At 36.9% G+C, this 21,731-nt stretch overlaps 1 protein-coding gene across 2 annotated transcripts in view; it reads right to left on the bottom strand.

Annotated features, from left to right (window-relative positions):
- The window catches only part of MYLK4 (myosin light chain kinase family member 4), a 173,565-nt gene that overhangs the window by 26,255 nt on the left and 125,579 nt on the right, over positions 1-21,731 (bottom strand). For both annotated transcript variants that reach the window (XM_072603649.1, XM_072603648.1), the window contains exons 3-8: positions 8,181-8,256; positions 7,304-7,700; positions 3,875-4,200; positions 2,282-2,387; positions 1,437-1,530; positions 1,236-1,345 (exon numbers count right to left, since the gene is read on the bottom strand). In XM_072603649.1, the coding sequence (XP_072459750.1) occupies positions 1,236-1,345; positions 1,437-1,530; positions 2,282-2,387; positions 3,875-4,200; positions 7,304-7,700; positions 8,181-8,256 (1,109 nt within the window). The remainder of the gene's footprint in view (positions 1-1,235; positions 1,346-1,436; positions 1,531-2,281; positions 2,388-3,874; positions 4,201-7,303; positions 7,701-8,180; positions 8,257-21,731) is intronic.

Below are 21,731 nucleotides of genomic sequence, written 5' to 3'. Positions count from 1 at the left end.
TCAGTGACACCCACACTCTGCCAGGATATATAAAGATTAAAAAAACCCTTTGATTATGACCCTGACAAGAGATAGTGTGTCAACTGTCTGAGGACCAGCCAAGATAATTTCAGAGAGACTCATCATCCCAAAGTAATACTTTTTTTGGCCACAGTAACTCAATGATAGGCAGCTAGGTGGCATAGTGTATAGAGTATTAGTCCTGGAGTCAGGAAGACTCATCTTCCTGAATTCAAATTGAGCCTCAAACTCTAGCTGTGTAATCCTGGGCAAGTAATAATCCTGTTTGCCTCATTTTCCTCATCTATAAAATGAGTTGGAGAAGGAAATAGTAAAAACTGTTCCAGTACCTTTGTTAAGAAAACCCCAAATGGGGTCATGAGGATCTGAACGGGACTTAAATGACCAGACCACAAAATTCAAGGATAAGGCCTACCAAGGAATGTAAGGGTCATGACTTCCATCAGTGGATTGAGTATGGAGTCTAATGAAATGGCAGAATCTTGGAATATAGAAGTCAGAGTAGGATGGAAAAAACACTGGACCTGGAATTAGTCTTCAGCATACTTATCTATAAAATGAGGGAGCCAAATGAACCCTTAAGTCCCTTCAATTCTCGCTTCCATGATCCCATAAATACAAGATCTTAAAAGTATCCTACAAAATATAAAGCATACAAATCTTGGAAGCAATCACAGTCAATCAATAACCATTCATTGAACACCTACTATGTGTCAGGTGCTGTGCTAAGCATAGTCCAATTTATCACACATGGAAGCATTGATGAACAGTTGCTCCAGAGTAGTGGAAAGAGTGCTGGGGATATGTGCTCGAGAGTTGGGAGATATGAATTCAAATACCTCCTAGTTGTGTGACCCTGGAGAAATCACTTCACTTATCTTTCAAAGAAAGCCTCAGTTTCCTCACATCAAAAAAAAAAGGGTGGGGGGAGTGAGGAATAATACTACCTATTTTACAAGGCTACCATGAAGAAAGCACTTTTAAAACCTTCAAGTACTTTGCAAAAGTAAGCAACTATTTATAAGATCCTATCATTTTCTTAAAAGTCAGTATCAACCACCCACAAATCCTGCAGCCTCTAAAGGGTTACTGAACTACAACAATTTTTGTAAAATCTGGTGGAAAATATTATCATTGTGGAGATCTAAGCTTTGAAGGGGAAATGGAAAAGGAAGAAAGATAGGGAAAGTCAACAAGGAAAAGAAAACACATACTATTCCATCACCAGGACAATGTCATTCTTGGACTCAAAGGCATCATAGAGTTGGATGAGATTCACGTGGTCCAGCTGGTTCATGACACTGATTTCATTCATCACTTCATCCTGGAAGGAAGGAAGCTCTTAGACTCAGGGCTGTTTAAAATGTAGTGAGAAAGGGGGGAGGGGAAAGAAGTCCACAGTATTCAGAACCTACTTTATCCTTAACCCCTCTGGTTTTAATGATTTTGGCTGCTAATTTCAGACCTGTGGCTTTTTCTTCACATCTGTGTACTTGGCCAAACCGTCCCCTGGAAAATAAAAATGGAGCATGAAAGACAATGTGATCACATAGGTCTAAGCACTAGTGGTCAATCTGAAACATGGCAATAGTTTCCCATCAGATGTTTCCATGTGTTCTTAATGAATAAATCAAATGAGCGCACTGTTATCCTGGTGGTTTCGCTTCTGAAGCCATATGGGCAGGCCAACGGTACATATCCTGTACCAGATTCCATCCAGTTTTAATCTTCTAGATAAATCCAATCATACTGAACATATCTGGATTTAATAGGGATAGCTCTGCTTGCATTCAAATATAATCACTCTTGCATGTGGACTTTAGCTTAAAATGCAAGAGACTGAGATTTCCAAAGTTACATAAGACTAGGTCCCTTTGATCTCATCTTTAACTTTGCAAAATAAGACACGGTCTGTAACCCAATGAATTCCCCAATTCTAAATATTGTTTCTCAGTTTGTAAGCCAAAGAACAGGACAGTTTCTAACTAGGCTTGAAATTAGTTTGGTCTCTATCCCTTTCAGAGATAACAACATCAGAGATGAATCAACCTAATAAATGCTGCATTTAACCACCACCATCTCATCGACCCAGTCGGCATCTGTTTGAGCTTGAGTATGATTAAGAATCCTTTTAAAGTGTTTGATTATAGAACATATTTGGTTACCAGTTCTAGGCTGGCATCCATTTAAGAAGATCTTGAGATTTTTCTTGATCAACACTTTTCTGCTGAATAAATTCTTCTAATCAAGTATTGCTTACCCTCCTAAGATTTCCCTCCTGTTCACAGTATAGAGACTATTGATTGCTGTCTGTCTGGTTGTGACAATCCTGTGATCAAACGGGGCAGAGGGGGCAGAAGTATCACCTACAAGAGGAAGAAAACAAGAGAGAGAATCATCTCTTAAATTTCCAGTTCTTCCACTAGCACGTATTAATATGCTTCATGCTAAAAGTTTCCTCATTTCATGATCAAATGCTCACATTTTATCCCTAGTAAATTAAAACTTTAAATACACATTTCATCTTTAATACTAACAACATGCATTACTAAAACAGAAAGCTTGGTGCTAATATTTTAAAAGAAAGCATCTCAGGATGAATGAGCCACTCACCGTCTGCACTATCTTTAGGACTCCTAGCCTTAAAAACGTCAAACAGAATTTAAGAATTTACAGTCTGAATATTGTTCCATTGGATACCCCTCTCAAATTCTAGACCATTTTGAACAAAGGATATGGAATTATTTGGAATATCATCAGAAGCATTACTGAAACTGTAAGCTATTTTAATCAGAGTTGAGAGAAAGAAAAAATGTAGGGTTTCTTAATGCTATTAATACTTTAAAAATTTTATAGATCACTTTCCAAAATATTTTAGACTTTAAATGAAGTCCAAGGCACAAAGCTGATTTTCCTCTTACTGGAAATGAAACACCCTGTAAAATTGGATAAATTTTAATTCTAAAAACTACTTAAGTTTTCATAGTCCCTACCCTTAGTCTCTAGTGGGAAAGCAACCTGCTACAGTTTGAATTCAACTAAGCCGCAGCATCAGGTAACAATAACTCCTTAGCAGTCATTTTCTTTTCTATTTCCATCTCTTTTAAAACATGGGAATTCATTCTTTATTCATCACTCATGTATCTATTAATTCATTCCCTCATTCCTTCACCCTCATTAACTCATACCTTACTTCACTCATTCATTCATTAAATAGGCAACTATTACAAATGACGCAGTCCTTCACCTCCAAGACCTTCCAATTTAGTTCATTGATATAGAAAATCCCAATAATCTAAAAAGAGAAGAATCAAAGCCATCACATAGAAAACCACTTGTCCTTTTCTAGATAGGGTATAGGGATGGGGGAGAAGAAGAGGAAGACATCCTTGCCATCTCTCTGCCTCAAAACATTTTTAAAGGGATAAGAGGAGAGAAGGCAAGGTAGCAGACAAGGAGATGACAGGGGAAGAGGTGAAAGGAATGCACTGCCCCTCTATTGGCATGTCGACCACCATGATTGAACTATCTCTTCAAGGGTCCACCTATGCTATAATACACACTTCCATTCTCAATAGAATTTTCCCCAGGTGCCAGGATTTCTAGTTATTGCTCTGGTTATATTTTCCACATTTGATTTTGACCCTTCAAATATTATAAATTTGATAGAAAAAAGAGAACTATGAGAGAACTATGTGATTGGGTTCCATCTATCTCTACATATTTTTAAAGCTAGAGGTTGTAAGAATATTTAAGAATATTTCACTACTGCCTCTTTAGACTATTAGGCTAAGTACATTTTAAAAACTTTTTTTAAATGTTGAAAAATACTGGGAAACAAACTATTTCCTACCAAATGGTATCCCTGGATCTTTCCCTTTGGCAGTAGGTTTTCCTAGATGGCCATTTTGAATCCTGGGTGACTCCTGAAACTTGTCCAATAGGCTGCCCAGGGATTGTTTTATCTTGGAGGGCTCCTTAGCTTTGCATTTTTCATCTGTGTCTGCTACATCAACTTTGCTCTTCTTCTTGTCATCAAAGAGAAGGCTTCCGTCATTCACTCTCCGCTTACTGCTATGGTCAGTCAGAGCAGCTAGCTCAGAATCCTGGGAAAGGGGCTTTGTGGATTGGCCTCCTTGGGTTATTTCTGGAGAATTATCCTTTTTATTGTCATTAAACCTGAAAAAAATACAATATGGGTGAAGCTCTTAATTCAGAAAATAAAGATAAAACACCCTAGAAATGGATATTCATTAAATTATATCACTCAGAAAGAAAATGCTAAAACAAAATAATAATCTTTTTTCTTTTGGGACAAAACAGTATTCTTACAAATTAACCCTCAGCCACTTTCCTCATAACAGCTGTATGTGTAGATAGATAGATAAACATAGATATAGGATGACTATATCTATCTATCTAGATATATCATATATTTTCTACATATATATATACAGACATATATATGCAGACATGCAAATACACAAGCACATAGGAGATGTCTATACATATAGATATAATACATATATGTGGAGATACATATAATTATCTCCTACATATATGTATATATATAAATATATATGTTTGTATGCACGTATAACCAAACACACAGACACAGAAACTTACTAGCTGTGTGACCCTGGGCAAGCTACTTTACCCTGTTGGCCTCAGTTTCCTCTTTTGTAAAATAAGCTGGAGAAGGAAATGGCAAGCCACTCCAGTATCATTGCCAGGAAAACCTCAAATGGGGTCACAAAATGTGAGACATGATAGAAATGACTGAAGAACAACAAAAAGATCTCATATATACATATGTATGTATGTGTGTATGTATATGTATGTATGTGTGTATATGTGAAGTATATCCAAAACAGATACAATGTAACCTTGTAGGCATGAAGGAAAATTGGGGGGGAGAGGAAAGACCAAGAAAGACTTCATGCAGAGGGTATCACTTGAGCTACTCCTTGAAGGAAACTAAGGATTCCAAGATGCAAAATCCATCTTATTCCAAATCCACTAATTACACTATCTTCTAGACCAGAGATGTCAGACATTAGGGCACCTGCAATAATCTCAAACCAAATTAAACAGTAATTAGGAAATAATTGGCAAAATAAAAACATAACAAAACAGATAATATCAATATGTGGTTTTCTAAGTCAATATGCCGACTGTGGGGATGCTCACGCACTAAAAACAGTACATGTAGCCCCTGTTTCTATTTGATCTAGAAAATCTATCTGGTCTAGAAAATATCTTTCTATGTTTTGCACAAAAGGGATTTGTTTATGAAAATATTCACTTATAAAAACCTAGATAAATTATATCTATAGCGTTCCTTTTTTCCCCCTTTCTTAAAAAAGGAAATTGAGTTGGGTCTTTCCTGAGCTGTTCTAGATGAAGAGGATATTAATAGGTTCAGAGATATGAAATACTCTGACAAGGGTCACACAGGAATGATAAAATCAGGGCTCGTGTCTTGAATTTTTGCCTCTAATGATCATCACTGCTTGAAGGCATTATTTATTCATATTCACTTCAATCAATTAATTTTCATTAGATTCTCAAGCTAAATATATATGTTAAAGCTTAATATTAAAGATAGTAACTTCATAAATTACTTTTTACTCCATCATGATAAAGTTTTAAAGTAATGCCCATTAGGAGACTCAAAGTGACAGTAATTCTTTAGATCCAGATTATCAAGCTATAGCTTCATCTAATCTATTAATTTTATTCTGGATTACAGGCTAGATTTGCCCTACAGTCCTTAAATAAAATCTTTACTTCTCTGTTTGCACAACTGATCAGTATCAGTTTCATCAGTTTCTGTACAACCCAACTACCAGGTGCCACAGTGGATAGACTACTGAGCCTAGAATCAGTAATACCTAAGTCCAAATCCAACTTCATACACTCTACTAGCTGTGTGAATCTGGGCAAGTCACTTAACCTTTGTCTGCCTTCGTTTCCTCAACTGTAAAAAGGACATTATAATAGCACTTATCTCTCAGAAGTTTTGTAAGGATAAAATGAGGTAATATTTGTAAATGTCTGAGTAATGTTAGCTATGACGATGATGATGATGATGATGATGATGATGATGATGATGATGATGATGATGGTGATGATGATGATGATGATCACGTGGGAAAGAGGGGTTATTTATTAGGCAGTGAAATAGAGAAAAGCAGGCAAAAAAAGAAAAAGTAATAAATAAGGATGGATAACAATCAGCTCTCAATTACTGAGACCATGAGTGTCATCTCTTAGACTTAGATAATTACTATCTTTAGTGAAAAAAAAGGTAGCAGCATGGGACCCGGGATAATTTGGGTTCCAGCCCTGGCTCTGTCACTCACCAACTAAGTAACCATGTGCAAGACTTTCTATAGGATTTGGGACTGGAAGCAATCTTAGTGAACATTTAATCCAACTTTATCATTTCATATGAAGAAACTAAGTTATGTGACTTAGCTAAGGCAATAAAAAGAAGAGTCCAAGGCATGAAAATGAGAGTCAAAATTTGAAGCCTGGTCCTCTAATTTTAAGTGATCGATGCTTTTCCCACTGAATAATGACAGCTGGCCTTTATGGACCTCAATGTCCTCATCTTCAAAGTAGATATAAAAACACCAGAGTTGCCCAGCTCTCGGAGATGGTGTGAGGACCCAAGAAGACAGTATAAACAAACACTTTATAAGCTACAGGCTTCATGAAATGACATGTAAGACTTTATTCGTGCTGCCACTCATTTAATGCTTGAAATTGTAGAGAGCACATGTTGTTTGTCCTTTGTTCTTGAAGAGGACCATGACGTCAGGAGGGTAGTACCACGACTTGGAAGTGAATTGGATAGAAGTGAAGCAGGGCTGTGTAAAATCACCAGCCTCACTTTCTTCTCCTGAACCATTTGGATCCAGTGACCAGACGTAGATCAGGATGACTGGAGATGGCCTCCAATGAGCACAATGGGCTACTATAAAATAACAAGACAGTCTGTTCTTTAAACTAGACGTATCAAACACACAGCCCACAACACTGCCATGTTCTGCCTGAACCAGATTAAAATGTAATTAGGAAATATTTAACAAAATAAATTAAAATGAAATAGAATATAGATCATTTTAATCTATGCTTTTCTCAGCCAATATGAGGTCAGCAGGGATCCTTATGGCCTGTATAGTGGCCTCTATTTCTATTTGAGTTTGACATCACTGATTTAAACCCAACCTTGCACAGAATTTCTTTCCATCAGTTTTATCAACCTATCTCATACCTTTCTACTGTTTCATTTATTGCAGATGTTGAGCCTTCCTCCCCAGTTTCTTCTTCATTGGTATCTCCTTTAGCATGAAGCACATTCTTCTCTCTTTTGGAGACCAAGCTGTCTTGAGATCCCTTTACATCTCCCAAAGCTTTGAGTTTTTCCACAATATCTCGGTTATCTTCACTAATAGCTACTTCTTCTTGCCTCTCCATCTTTGATGCATCTTTTCCAAAAGTTTCCTCTATACACTCTTCTCTGGAAGCAAAATCTTCTACCTTGTTTTGAAATCTTCCTGTGGAAGAACTTTGCTGAATGAGGGAGGCACAAGCCTTTTCAGCATTCTCCTTGTTGAGTTTATGAATTTTTTCTTTGTCTGAGCAGGCTTGGTTGTTCTGAGCAGATCTCTCTAGAAGCCAGTACAAAGAACAGTTATTTTCATAGAAGATTCATGAGATTAGTATGATTTGATGGAAATTCCCTCTATTGATGTGAAATCATCAATAACTCATCTATAGCTTATAGTCTTAGAGAGTCAGTATGTATCAGAGGCAAAACTTAAGTCCAAGTCTTCCTGAATTCAAGGCCAATTCTGCCTTGCATCAAATACAGTATTATACATCTCAACCACACACACTTTTTTCCCTTAGAAAATATGAACTTTAAACAGAGCAAGATTAAGTAAGATGATGGAGCAATTGCCAAATAGTTAGGTTTTCTTTTTGAGTTTTCCTTATCCTTATCCTTAAGTTTTCAATGGGGTCAGGAAGCCAAACAAATATAAATCAAAGAATATAGCCTCCCTAAATCATAACTTATAAATTCATCTTTCATGTGGTCAAGAACAACAATTCAGTTCAACAAAAATATTTTTATCCTTGAATCCTACCTGTGGAGTCTAGAGTTCTCTTCTTTGTAATACACGTTTCCTTCAGGCTTAAATGATGCCACACCGTCTCCTTTACCTGTAGGTATACAATTAAGATATTATAGAACTTCGAGCTTCTAGGAAATGCTCCAGAGTCATTGGGAGAAAGGTTAATCTGAATTACAGAATGTTTTAAAACAAATGCAATGCTATTACTTTCAAGAAGCAAAATAAGATTTTGAATTGGTATAAACCTTGGAAAATATTCTAAAGCCTTTCTTTTATAGAAGAAGAGACTGAATATACACAGCAACTACAATCTGATGATTTATTATTGCCTAGTGGAGGAGGCCCAACTTTAATTAATAGATAATGATTTTAATTAAGATAAGAATCAGCCTGAGTAATCCTGTTATTGTTCAGCCATGTCTCATTCTTCATGACCCCATTTGTGGTTTTCTAGGCAAAGATACTGGATTGGTTTGTTATTTCCTTCTCTCACTCATTTTACAAAAGAAATATTAAGGCAAACAGGGTTAAGGGACTTGCCCAGGGTCACACAGCTAATAAATGTCTGGGTTGGATTTGAACTCATGAAGATGAGTCTTCCTGATTCCAAGCCCAGTGCTATATCCACTGTACTACCTACCTGCCTAAGTAATCCTGACCTGTGACTTCTTTTACAAACATATTTTTTGTACATAAATAAGTCTTTTTTAGCCTTGGAGAGAGGTAGTTTTCTTGGGCAAACACTGCTCTACCAATCTTCTTTACACTGTTAATGAACTGTGGCAAATTCTGTTTACAAAGCTAGGATTAAGGTAAACATTAGTTCTTTGCTGTGTGAACATAAATTCTCAATTTGTGAAGTTCAAATTAAATGTGGGGATTCTTTTTTGTGTATGGGTTGGGTACACTTTATAAAAGAATCTAATTCTCTTATTATTGGTGTATTCTCTCTCTCATTCTGCCAGGAGGTTTTAATAAACGACAACTCTCAATATACCAAGTAAAATAAAAGCTAGGGATTATAACCATCACTCTTTGTTATATGCTAAATGTTCTATAAAAGATTAAATTAGACATAGTCTGCTTCTAACAGTTAGTAACCTTAACAATCACCTATCTGAAAGCAGGGTGGTACAATGAGAAGAACATTGGATTGGAGGTTGAATTCTCTCTCTCCAATTTACTATTTGTGTGACTTCAGACATTTAACTTCTCTGAGCCTAGGTATCCTCATCTTAAAAAATGGCATGGCTAGATTAGATGGTCTTTAAGGGTTCTTCCATTGATAAAACTTTGATCCTATGATGGTTAGAAACTATTTATCAAACACTTATTAATTTGTTCAAGTCAACAAGTAATTACTAAGTGTTACTATATGTCAGGCACCAGAGATCCAAAAACAAAAAGAATCAGCCTTTGCCCTCAAGGTGCTTAAACTGTATTGAAAGTGTTCAAGATATATGCATATAAGTAAATAGAAAATCTATAGCAAATAAATACAAATAACATGCTGGATGTGGAAGAGAGGAAGAATTAACAAGGGGAAGGGGAAATCAAGAAAAGCCTAGTGGTAGAAGCTACACTGAAGTTGAAAGGGTGTTTTGGAATGAGTTTGACAGCTATGGAGGAGTACAAAAATGTAGCTCCTCCTGGCCAGAGCCAGGAGCTATGATAACCCAGAGTTTCTACATACAGATTCTAAGAAGTGGAGTTAAGGAAGAGCAGCATTCCAGACACGGAAGATAACCTGTGCAAAAACTTGGTGGTGGAAGACAGAATGTTGTATATAGTGAAAGATTGTCATGCAGGTCATTTTGGCTGGAATGAGAGGTAGCCGGAAAAGGTCTAGAAAGCTAGGCTGCAGCTACAATGCAAGGAGTCATAAATGACAAACAAAAGGAGCACTTTTTTGCACAAGGCACTGCACTAGATAACATCTATAATGCAAAGAAATGCAAAATGTGATTCCATCTTTCCATTGGGATACATGCAAAATAAAGAGACTTAGGGGAAATCATCCAGCAAGGAATGTAGACTCCCTCTAGAGAGAAGGCAAAGAGAAGATATGATCAGTACCACTGAAAGGAATGATCCCAACCGTCAGTGCACATATCCATCATGACATTTCTAGCTTCCAGAAGGGTCTTAAGTAGAGGAGTTCCTCAGTACATGTTTGTCGAATTGAATTGTTGACGTGCATAAAACAATGTAGAAGAGAATAAGTGATATAAACAGGTTTCAGTTATCTTATGCCACCTGAGCCCACCAGGCGGCAACCTTGGTTGCCCTCCAGGGTGAATTTGGTCACAAGTAAATAAGGCATGGGCCCGTTTAACAGAATCGGTGGGACAGAGGCCCAAGATTTGACCTTGCATTTAGCCATGTGTCAAAACAGCCGGGTATTAACCAGTATCCTAAGGGATGAAAAAGAAGTTGTTGTTTTTTTTTCCATTGGGTTAGAAATCTGTAACATCACAGAGCCACAAACAAAGGTCAAAGAAGGATTTTGGTTAATTAAGTTTCCAAGGGTGAACTAATGGGTTAGTAAATGAAAGTCAGCTACACAGGATTAAAGGATAGCTGTGGGTACTATGTTTCACTCAAACACAGGCTCATGTCACCTTTTTGAGCTATTAGGCAAATCCTTGGCCAATTGCTCCTACTCAATCTGATGGATCGTAGCTGACAGTTAATACAAGGTTTGGTGGGAAATATCCACATTTATTGGAGTGTCTATTGGGAAATGAAAGGCAAGAAAAGAAAAAAATGCTTGCCTGGGAAAGAAGAAATAAAATAGAAAATTATTGAGTTATGTGGGTAGAGATGAAATCAGAATCAGTGTAAGACTTATATGAGTTATGTTAGTAGATTTGGGGTCAAGAAGACTTGGTTCAAACCTTAGATCTTTCATTTACTACCCATGTAGCCTCAGGCAAGTCACATGACTTGCCTAAACTTCAATTTCTTCATCTGTAAAATGAGGAGGTTAGATTAGTTAATCTCTTAAAATTGCTTCTATCATTATGATCATTTGAGCCAGGATTGGTACAGTTAGAAGTATCTCAACACTAGCTTTACTGTAATTTTTAAAGGCTTTCACTCAAATCAGTAAAATAAGAAATTTCTTTCAATTTCCCTATGAGCATTTATCTTAAGAATCATCCTATATATTTATAGGAAGTATAGTTGTAATTCCTATGGAATTTATGTAAATTCATGGTTGATATTTATTTTCTTTGGGGGCATACAGAATAGTTTGAACATGGTTACATAATTTGGTGCTCCTTCCCTACTTCCTTCTCACCCTGGAAGATGCCTCAACTCCTTTCCGCAGCTGGTGAATTCCAACCATAAATCATGCTTTGAAAACTGTCCAAGGTCCCTTCTCTCTCAGCTCCTCTCTACCTCTTCCCTTTTTCAGCTTCCTTTTTTATGTTTTCATTGTCTTCTCCCCATTCCAATGTAAGCCCCTTGAGCACTAGAACTATCTTTGATTTTGCTTGTATTTGCAGTTCCAGTACTTAGTACCTGGCACACAGTAAGTAGTTAATAAATGCTTTTTTTAATCTATTTGATATTGAAGAATTAGCTGCAACCATTACCTTCTTAGAAAAATATCAAGTTAAAAATTTAGTGCTAGCCTTGGTTAGAAAAGAAGTGGGATAGGTGTTAGCCCTGCCAAGAGTGGCACCTAGCAGAACCATGAGAGATGGAACTATGATCTGAATCACTGCGCCTTCTTTCTCCTGGTATACAAAGACTCTTCTGGTAGACGAGGGTTAGTTTGGAGACTTCAAAGAAATAACAAGAGAAGAAAGAACTTAAACCTCCTGACAGAAATCTGAATATACAAATGGGGCAGAGAGTAAGTCATTAGCACAACTGTTCAGAGAAAGATAGGAAGGAAGAAAGAGAACGCTGGACACAGGCAATGTGAACAATTTCACTATTTTTCAGCAGTAAGTAGAAGCAACCATTAGTTTGGACATTTAAGGAGAAGGAAAGTGACTCTGTTAGCGGTCAGACATTCCAGTTCCCATAAGTAAGTATAAGAGTAATGCCTTCCCCCAAGAGTCATATGTGACTATCAACCAGAAGAATGATCTTGCTTTAATTAATAAATAAAAGTTATTAGTAACTAGTACATCAAAGTACCAGTCTAAGCGGAGCTGGTCTCAGTACGCTGAAATGATATCCTTTATAAGGGGCAGCTAGGTGGTGCAGTGATTAGAATCCTGGGCCTGGAGTCATGAAGGCTCATCATCCTGAGTTCAAATGTGACCTCAGACACTTACTAGCTGAGTGGCCCTGGGCAAGTCACTTAACCTTGTTTGCCTCAGGTCCTCTTCTGTAAAATGAGCTAGAGAAAGAAATAGCAAACCACTCCAGTATCTCTGCAAGAAAACCCCACATGGGGTCATGAAGAGCTAGCCATGACTAAAAAATGACTGAACAACATTCTTTGTAAATGAATGTTTTTAACCTTCTTGAAAACATGAATCCCTTAAGTAGAGAAATATTTCTTTTGTAATTTCACTTACACCATGCTGATGGATGGAAGCTGGCCACAGTCCAGTTACCTACTGTCATAACTGGCTTCTCAACAGAGAGAGAAACTGACCCAAATAAGCCAATGGGGAAGGAAGGGCATAGTTGCTCTAAATGCATTATGTGAAGTCCTGCATTATGTAGGTATTTCAGTGTGACCTGCCCCATAGACTGGTGCCTTAAAGAAGAGGGTAGGGGTCCTAGAGAGTGAGGGGACAATTAACTGTGTCTGTTACTCTCACCCTCGGGCAGCTTACGCACTTGGGTTTTGTCTGGTATCCATCCTAGAGTAATGGGTCTGTTCACCAGAAGGGCATGTCTAATATGACATGGTAATTCAGACACAATCCAGGCCTTATTCTGCAAAGGTAATTGGTCTAAGATTTTACCCATCCTTCCAGAAGCCTATTTGAGAATTCCAGTCATAACACCAGGAGCCATTTTCAAATCGTTACAGTTCATATAGTTTATAGCTGTCTCTAAGTGGAGTTTCTGAAAGCTGTGACATCATTCTTGATCCGTAGCAGTCAGACATTCCAGTCCACATTTAGAAATACAAGACTAATACCCTCCCCCAAAGAACCACTGGACATTAATAATATCGCATGTGACTATCAACAGGAAGAATGGATTTAAAATGCAGGCAATGCCATTTGTATTTCCTGATGTAATACTGACATCTAGAGGAACTTTGTACTAAAAAGACTTCCAATAAAAATTTTTTTTTCTCCTTTTCTCATTCTACCAACTCCTTTATAGAGAACTCAACATTAAATAATTTCAGTTGCTGTTCCTAAAATAGACACTAAAATAGGAATATAAGCCATTTAGTTCGTTCACAGTATACTACTTTGTACAGGACATGGCTCTAGAGTCAGGGGATCTAGATTCAAATCCTGCTCTTGAGGTTTACTATTTGCATGGCAGGTGGTTCAGTGGATAGAGTGCTGGACATGGAGTCAGGAAGACCCAAGTTCAAATCTGGCCTCAGACACTAGCTGTATGACCCTGGACAAGTCACTTAACCTCTATTTGCTTTAATACACTGGAGAAGGAAATGGCAAAAAGTTCCAATATCTTTGCCAAGAAAACCCCATATGGGTTCACAAAGAGTCAGACACAACTGAAACAACTGAACAATGGACCAGCAATTGCTTATGATTATACTGTTTTTATTATAAAAATGTAAACATTTAAAACAAAGAAAGATACATAAACTCCACTCCCATCACCCTTTCGCAAAGAAAAAGTTTTCAATCTCCCATAAAGGAGTTCAAAGAAAAAAGAGATACAGGGTCACCTTGATGTGAAGAGGAAATGCTTCACCATCACTGTTTCTGTCCTAACACACCCCATATCAACCCAAGCACCCTACCTTCATCCTCTCTTTTAATGATTCTCTGGTCTAATTGGCTTCTTTTTCCCTAGTCCCATGCTTCTTTTGCTTAACCTATCAGGATCTGGGCTCCTCTTTGAGTCTCTCTCTCCTTGACTTAATCAAATGATTTGTCAAGATCCCCCTGAGATATGGTCTATCATTTTTTATACAATCTGTTTCCTTTTCTATTAATCCAGAAGACTAACTTGCACTGTATGGCTAAAAGAGGTCACCAAATGAGGCTGCATCTTTTGTAGTAACTTAATACTTTATTGTCATCCGTTTCCTATTATTAGGTCTTGCCTTCTTTCTGAGATTAAGGACAGTTAGGTGGCATAATGGATAGATTACTGAGCCTAGAGTCAAGAAAACTCATGATTCTGAGTTCAAATCCAACCTCAGTTGCTTACTATCTATGTACCCTTGGGCAAGTCACTTAACACTGTTTTCCTCAGTTCCTCATCTGTAAAATGAGCTGAAGAAGACAATGGCAAACCACTCCAGCATCTTTGCCAAGAAAACTCCAAACGGGGTCATGAAGAGTTGGACATGACCGAAAATCAAAAAATGCCTGAACAACAAATCCCTCTGAGATTACTTTATATCTATTTTGTAATATATTTCCAAAGTACATAATTTATTTGTATGTTGCCTCTCATTAGAACATGAGTCAATTTTCAGAGCCAATTTTTTGCTTTTCTTTGTACCCCCACTACTTGGATTATAGTAGGAGTTTGAGAAATGATAGTTGACAGTGGGATGAGTGGTAACCTACTGTATTTTTTAATAGGATTTGGGATTTCATGGGTACAGTTTGCTGCAAGAATTCCCTAAACCAAAACAGATCAGAATCTATCCAGCAACTTGTAAACTTAGAGGGATATATAGGGGGATTGATAGGGTAAGTGATTTGTTCAAGGCCACATAGCAAATATGTCTCAGAGGTCAGCCTTGAATCAGGTCTTGACTCAGACCAGCTCTCTCTGTAAACCCATTAGTCATTTCAATGACAACTTCAAGGTTCCCAAAGAGATTCACCCACTTTGATCTGATATATAAATGATGGCAGACAGGGGAAGACCCTGAGAAATAGAGTCACTTTAAGTGCTCAGGGTTTCCAAGCACTAGAAATAGGATCTGAATTTCTGGCCTCTCGGTCCTGTTTTCAAAGCCACGCTGTTTGTTCAGAATCTGATTTTCTAAAGTCCATATTTCGTGTGAGAGGCTCTTACTTGAAACAATGAGGAACAGAGAACCCAAAATACATTTACCAGGTTTAAGAAAAAAAATACTCTGCTTGCAGTTTGAATTCATTTTTTACATTTCTGAGAAACATTGCTTCCTTTAGAAGTTAAACATGCCACATGTAAACGTACATTTTATAAAAACATGCACAGAGGAGAATGAGATTGGAAGGGGGTCATAACAACAAATGATATTTTAGCTATTATTTTGTTTAAATGACTGTGTAGCATTATAGATTTAATTTTGGAAAGTAACGTAAAGGTCACCTCATCCAACTCCCTCCTTTTACAGCAGAGGAAACTTAAGTGATTCATCAAAGATTTTATATATATACGTATGTATATATATACGTATATATATATATACGTATATATATATATATATACATATATATATTCCCAGGGTCACTTATATAGTAAGTGTTTAAGGCAGGATTTGAACTCAGGTCTTCCTTACTCCAGGCCCAGCACTCTATCCATTATGCAACCTAGTTGGTCCACAGCTAGTTAGTGGCAGCAGAGCTAGGCTTTGAACCTAAGACTTCTACCTTCAAATCTATTGCTGTTTGTACTGAATAATGTCACATTTCCCTAAACAGATTATAAGTAGTTTGGATTTTGTAGTCATTTTATACCTGATTTCATTTGTTTTTAATTCAATTTTTTAAAATGGGGTTTTGATAGTTAAGTTTATAATTTCAGAACATCAATCTAACAATACACCAATGTAAATCTGACAATATAATACAGGTATGGGACTACAGTTACACTTGTAAAAGAAATTCTCTCAGCTGCCTTGTCTGAACAGGGAAAAAAATTCCCTATATTGCAGAGGGATTCATTTCTGCTTTACTTGAGCCTCCCAACAGGACTAGATCCCTACTAGGTTGCATAGTGGATAGAGCATTGGACCTGGAGTCAGGAGGACCAGAGTTCACATCCAACCTCAGGTACACATCAGCTGAGTGACCCTGGACAAGTCACTTGACCTCTCTCAGCCTCAGTTTACTCTTCTGTAAGATGGACCTACCTCCCATGATTGTTATGAGGATGAACTAAGATGATATTTGCAAAGTGCTTTGTGGACCTTAAGGACCTTAAGCTATATAAATGCTACCTATTTTTTAATTATTCCTTTTCCTCTGCTCTTAATTATCTTCCTTCTGAGTTGAAAGGCAATAAAAAAAGGAGACTGGACAGAATTTCTAACTTAAACCCATTCAAGACTCTCTTGATACATAGGTCACCTGAGCAAATTAGATATTTGTCACATGATCTATTTTGCTAGTTCTATGAGTCTGTATGTTGTATTAAAGTCAGCTGTGAATAAGAATAGTCAAGAACAGGTGGTAACACATTAAAGTTTTTCTGTTTGGCCCCAGAGAAAAGAATTAGAAGCAATGGGCGTAAATTGCAAAGAGGAAAATTCAGGTCTGCTTTAAGGGAAAATTTCTTTGAATGACTAAAGCTATTTAAAAATGGAGCAAGCTGCTTTAGGGGGTAGGAGGGCTCCCTCTCATTGGAGATCTTCCATCCAAGGTTGGATGTCACTGGGAATGTGTGGATTTTTTTTTTTGGACAAGGGTTTGACAAGATAGTCCCTGACGTCCTTTCCAATTGAAATTTTATGATTCTGTAATATACTTTGAGACTCTCAACCCTGAGTGGTATGCAAATTGTTTTGTAGCCTTTACATTATTTTACTTCAGTACAGTCATGGTAGAAAGAGAGCATGGCATAGTGGAAAGAAGGCCAGTATTGAAGCCAGAAAGACCTGAGTTCAAGTCCTGTATCTGATACATACTGGCAGCATAATCCTGAGCAAATCACTTAACTTATAGGAAAGTAAATATATTTGCATTGGTAGAGGTTTCCAAAGTAGGAGTTATTCATGCTGGTGAAGTAATAAATCCAGATCAAAAATCTCAAACAAAATAATCATGGTTAAGAGACAACTGAAGCACAGTAGAGCCCTGGAGTTTAGAGGACCTGAGTTCAAATCCAGCCTCAAAAGCTTACTCCCTATGTCACAATACCAACTGCCTCAAAAAAAAAAAAAAAGAGAGAAAGAAGGAAATTGACATGACCACTTGTAATCAAATACATTTACTGTCAAAGGGAGGTGGGCTGGTAGAGTAGATAGAAAGCTGGCTTCAGGGTCAAGATGTGAGTTAGAGCTTTTTCTCTTACACACTGACTGTGTGAACCTAGACAAGTTACTTACCATTTCAGTGTAAATCTCTCTTCAACTACAAATAAAGTTGCAGAAGAGATGCTGACCAGTATTGGTAGAGGCAATTGTAGATGCTGACCTGCATTGGTAGCTTCAGTGGGTACACTCTGATACCTACAAAATCCTATGATTTTAAGGTAAGTCCAAAATAAACTACCAAAGGACATAAACCTCTTAACAAGACAGGTACTTTAGTCCAAAAACTAGGTTAATATCTTCCTGGGACATGGATTGACCCACCCTCAATCCTGTATTACAAGTCCATCATATGGGTGATAATATAATTGATATTCTGAATTCCCAATCTGAACACAAGAAGCATTCCATTACAGAGCACACTAGGATCCATGTTTTCCTATACGTAGTAGAACCACTTAGAAAGACTTGAGCTCCATGAGAAAATGTGTCTGAGCCCTTCTAGCAATCCCACTGGACCAAAGGCATGCTTTCCTCACCAGCTGATGTAAGTACTGAACCTTTAAAGAGACAGACCTCACACATTTCTTTTGATGCGATTATCTTCTAATCACAGAGCCCCAAAGCTTCCTGGCTTTCTATTCATTACTTGGGCTAGCTACTTTCCAGCAGTCAATGCTTCTCAAACAGCTAGGCTATGTTGAATGCTACTTGGAATGCTTTTTTTTTTTTTTTGCTCTGAAACCTTTGGCTGAGGGCAGAAGTCACATGCCCTTGCCAGATGCCTTAGGGGATCTCAACATCATTTCATGGGATGCCTAGACTTTCACATACCTCACACTGCAGAATCAGTTTCAGGACATTCCTTTCAACCTTCTAACATCTTCCATTTGTGAGACACAACCAGACTAATGATTTCCCTGCCCTGTACTGTGTGTCTTTCATATGACTACTTAATGAAATTCTAAAATTAACACTCTTTTTTAAGCATTTGGAAATTAATACACTGTAAAAGGTATATCCAAACTTGAAAACTAATGAAGAAATTGTAACCATGTATTCATACCTCATTAAGTCTCTAGGGGAAAGAGGAAAATCTTTAGAGAAAGTAATCGGAGGAATGATCAAAGTAGGAAGATTTTCAAGAGAAATGCTAAAGTTTGGGGCACTGAAAGATGATCCTGTAGATGACTTATACAATAACCCTAATAAATTACTTGTATATGAACATTCATTCCTCCTCACCGAAGACTTTTAATTCCCTCTGCATCAAAATAAAAAAAAAACATCCCTGACTACTGAGTGTATCAAAAAAAGAATTCCATCAAAGTTAAGTTGTTTCAAGGTCTATAAAGAGAGCCATAGTTTAAGACAGGGCAAGATCTGAAAGATGTATCTAGGAAGGTAGGAAGTTCTCAATGTTCTCTGTAAATGAATCTTCACTGGGCTACTCATGACCTCAAATTTAAGCAATCTCAGTTATGTAAGTAAATAACTCAGCCTGGAAAATTAGAGCTTTATGATGCATCAACAATTAGGTGAATCATACATCTTTCAGGAGTTAAGCCATAATATCCCCATTCATTGTCCATATACTGGATATAATACTATAAAGGTTCTTGAACTTTAAGATATTGATATCAAGAGCTAATGACTACTTTGGTCAAATTATGATGCCTAGATGATTTAGTTATGTCAATATCATAATGCAAATCAAATAATACATAAAGTAAATTATCATTGACTATCTCTTATGAGAAAAGACTTGCAATCCTTAATTAGGTATATTTTGGAAATGCCTATTAAAATTTAGGGTAACATTTGACAGATAGTATTTTTTAAAGCAAAAATCAATTTTTTTAACTTATCAAGTTCTCTGCCCACAAAGATGATATACAAACTCTGAAGATGATATTTGGGTTCCCAAGAAGTAAGACTGGGCACACAGATGTGTAGTAAATGGGGCTTGTTAGGTAAACAGAAAGAATCAGGGAAGCAAATTATAGAGCATATTTGATTTCTATTCAATGACTTTTCTCTTTTTCATGTATCTGATCTTTCTTTGTTAGTTTCAAGAGGGCAAATGAGAATGTGTAGGATAATGGAAAGTGCACAGACTTGATAGGAATTGAAATGTGTTCCAGCTAGCCCATTTGTGAGGAGTGTGACTGGTCAAGTTACTTAACTTCCCCATAAGACTTGTTTTCTTCATCTGTAAAATGGAAATGATAATAATATATGTCCTATCTCTTATAGGATTGTTGTGAGGAAGGTGATTTTTAAATGGTCAAGTATTACAAAAACATGAAGCATATGTGTGGGTGAGGAATTTGATATTCCCTGTAGATGTATAGTGAAAACATTATCAAACATTATTACTGGGCATATTCAACAGTATGTTGAACATATTCTTGCTCTGTTATTTACTTGATGGATAATGGATTTGCTTAGGAGAATAATTTTATTTTCAACTCATAATTTTTCCTACTCTAATACCATGGAAGATACTGAAACTTCCCAACTCACATCTCTGCCAAGACAGGAATTCCCTTATTTGTGCCTCTTAATTTCTTATGGTTCCTCTATCTACTTCACACAAAAAATCTTGTCATTTTTCTGCATTAAACAGTATACCATCATTTCTCCTTGTATTACTTTTCTTGCGTTAGTCATTTAATCACTTTGGAGCCTTGGAGTTCTTTATCTCTAAAAGAGATGGCAATATTTGCATGATGTAATGGATAGAGGACTGGCCTTAGAATCAGAAAGACCTTGGTGCAAACTTGGCCTCTGACTCATACTGTCTGTGACCCTGGGCAACTCAACTTAGTGTCCTAAGCACCTATCTAAGGCTCTAAAATACATAAGAATTGACCCACAATTCAGGGTGAAGGAAATTGCTACACTGGGAATCCCTTCTACCTAAAGGTCTCCACCCTGATGAAATCACAGGTCTGGCTCTTCCCTTCTGCCTCAATGAAATGATTTCTGAATCTCTTTGAAATATTCTATTTTCTTTATTTGCTTCAAAGCGTTCCTGAAGTCCATAGCCTGGCAAAATCCTAAAGGATACCCCAAGTCCTCCTTAGATACGTGATGAGGCCCTATTGACCTGTAATCATCTGTCCTATAGCTACTAACCTATAAATAAGGAAGGACTTTTGGATCTCTAGTGGACACCAGTTATTATAGTATTGTACCAAAAAGGTTATATAAAGAGTATATGTTATACTATTTTTTCAATCAAATGAGATTTTTTACGATTACGGTTTTAAATGATGCCTGAGTTACTTCAGAGAGTATGCAATAAAAAACTGATTAATAATAAGTAGCAATTTGAGACATAGTTATATATATGAATGTATAGCCATATATACATCTATATATACACATTCCTTTTCATTAGTCATTTCAAATGCAGGTAAAAATTAAGTTATTGTTTCTTTATGAACATCTGACTTCTAAAATCAGTCTTACCTAGTTAAATTCTGCTTTTATATAGTGCAAGGGCTAACTCAGGAATGTTTTTACATGAAGCTTATTTTTTTATTCACCTAATAAAACTCTTTGATTTCTTCTCAGTACAGATGGTTTTATAATAAGTTATTTCACATAGTGTTTTTGGTTTGCATCTTAGTTTTTATTTTAAGGTCTCTTTTATCATAACATCTATCTCTTATCTCCTAGTTCCCAAAGTAATGACTAAGAGCTTCCGTTCTCTCTCACACACACACACACACACACAATGGGCTAGCATATCCAGTAGAAGGTGCTGGTGATTCCTCAAGGATTTCTGATTTTCATAAGGTGAAAGCAGCATGTGATCTGCTAGGGAGTTAAGGACCTAGGTCTTATAGTCCTTACTCTGTGACTTATTTTCTGTGTGATTTCAAGCAAAATTCTTAACCTAATCTTTTAGCTTCTCCTCATCTCTCCAAGTGACAAGGATGTTGTGAAAGGGAGCTTAGCCAAAGTTTCATAAACAAATTATCTGTGATGATTAATAGGAAGTTGTCTTCTAAATATGCCTGTGTCAGGTCAGCTCCCTGGTTGGTTGTATTTGACAGTGGGATGAAATGAGAGATTCATAGGTCATGCAATGGTTAGAAGAAAGAAATTTACATAACAAAAGGGTACTCTACAATAGCACTGTCAAACTCAAATAGAAATGGATTGCTGCTGAGGTCTATTGATTTAGAAAATCACAAATTAATATTATCTCTCATACTTTTTTAATTTTGTTA

This window comes from Notamacropus eugenii, chromosome 4 (genome assembly GCF_028372415.1).
Source record: "Notamacropus eugenii isolate mMacEug1 chromosome 4, mMacEug1.pri_v2, whole genome shotgun sequence".
Lineage (NCBI taxonomy): Eukaryota > Metazoa > Chordata > Mammalia > Diprotodontia > Macropodidae > Notamacropus > Notamacropus eugenii.
The sequence above is the reverse complement of the archived record's forward strand: the minus strand, read 5'-3'. Positions and strand labels throughout refer to the sequence as shown.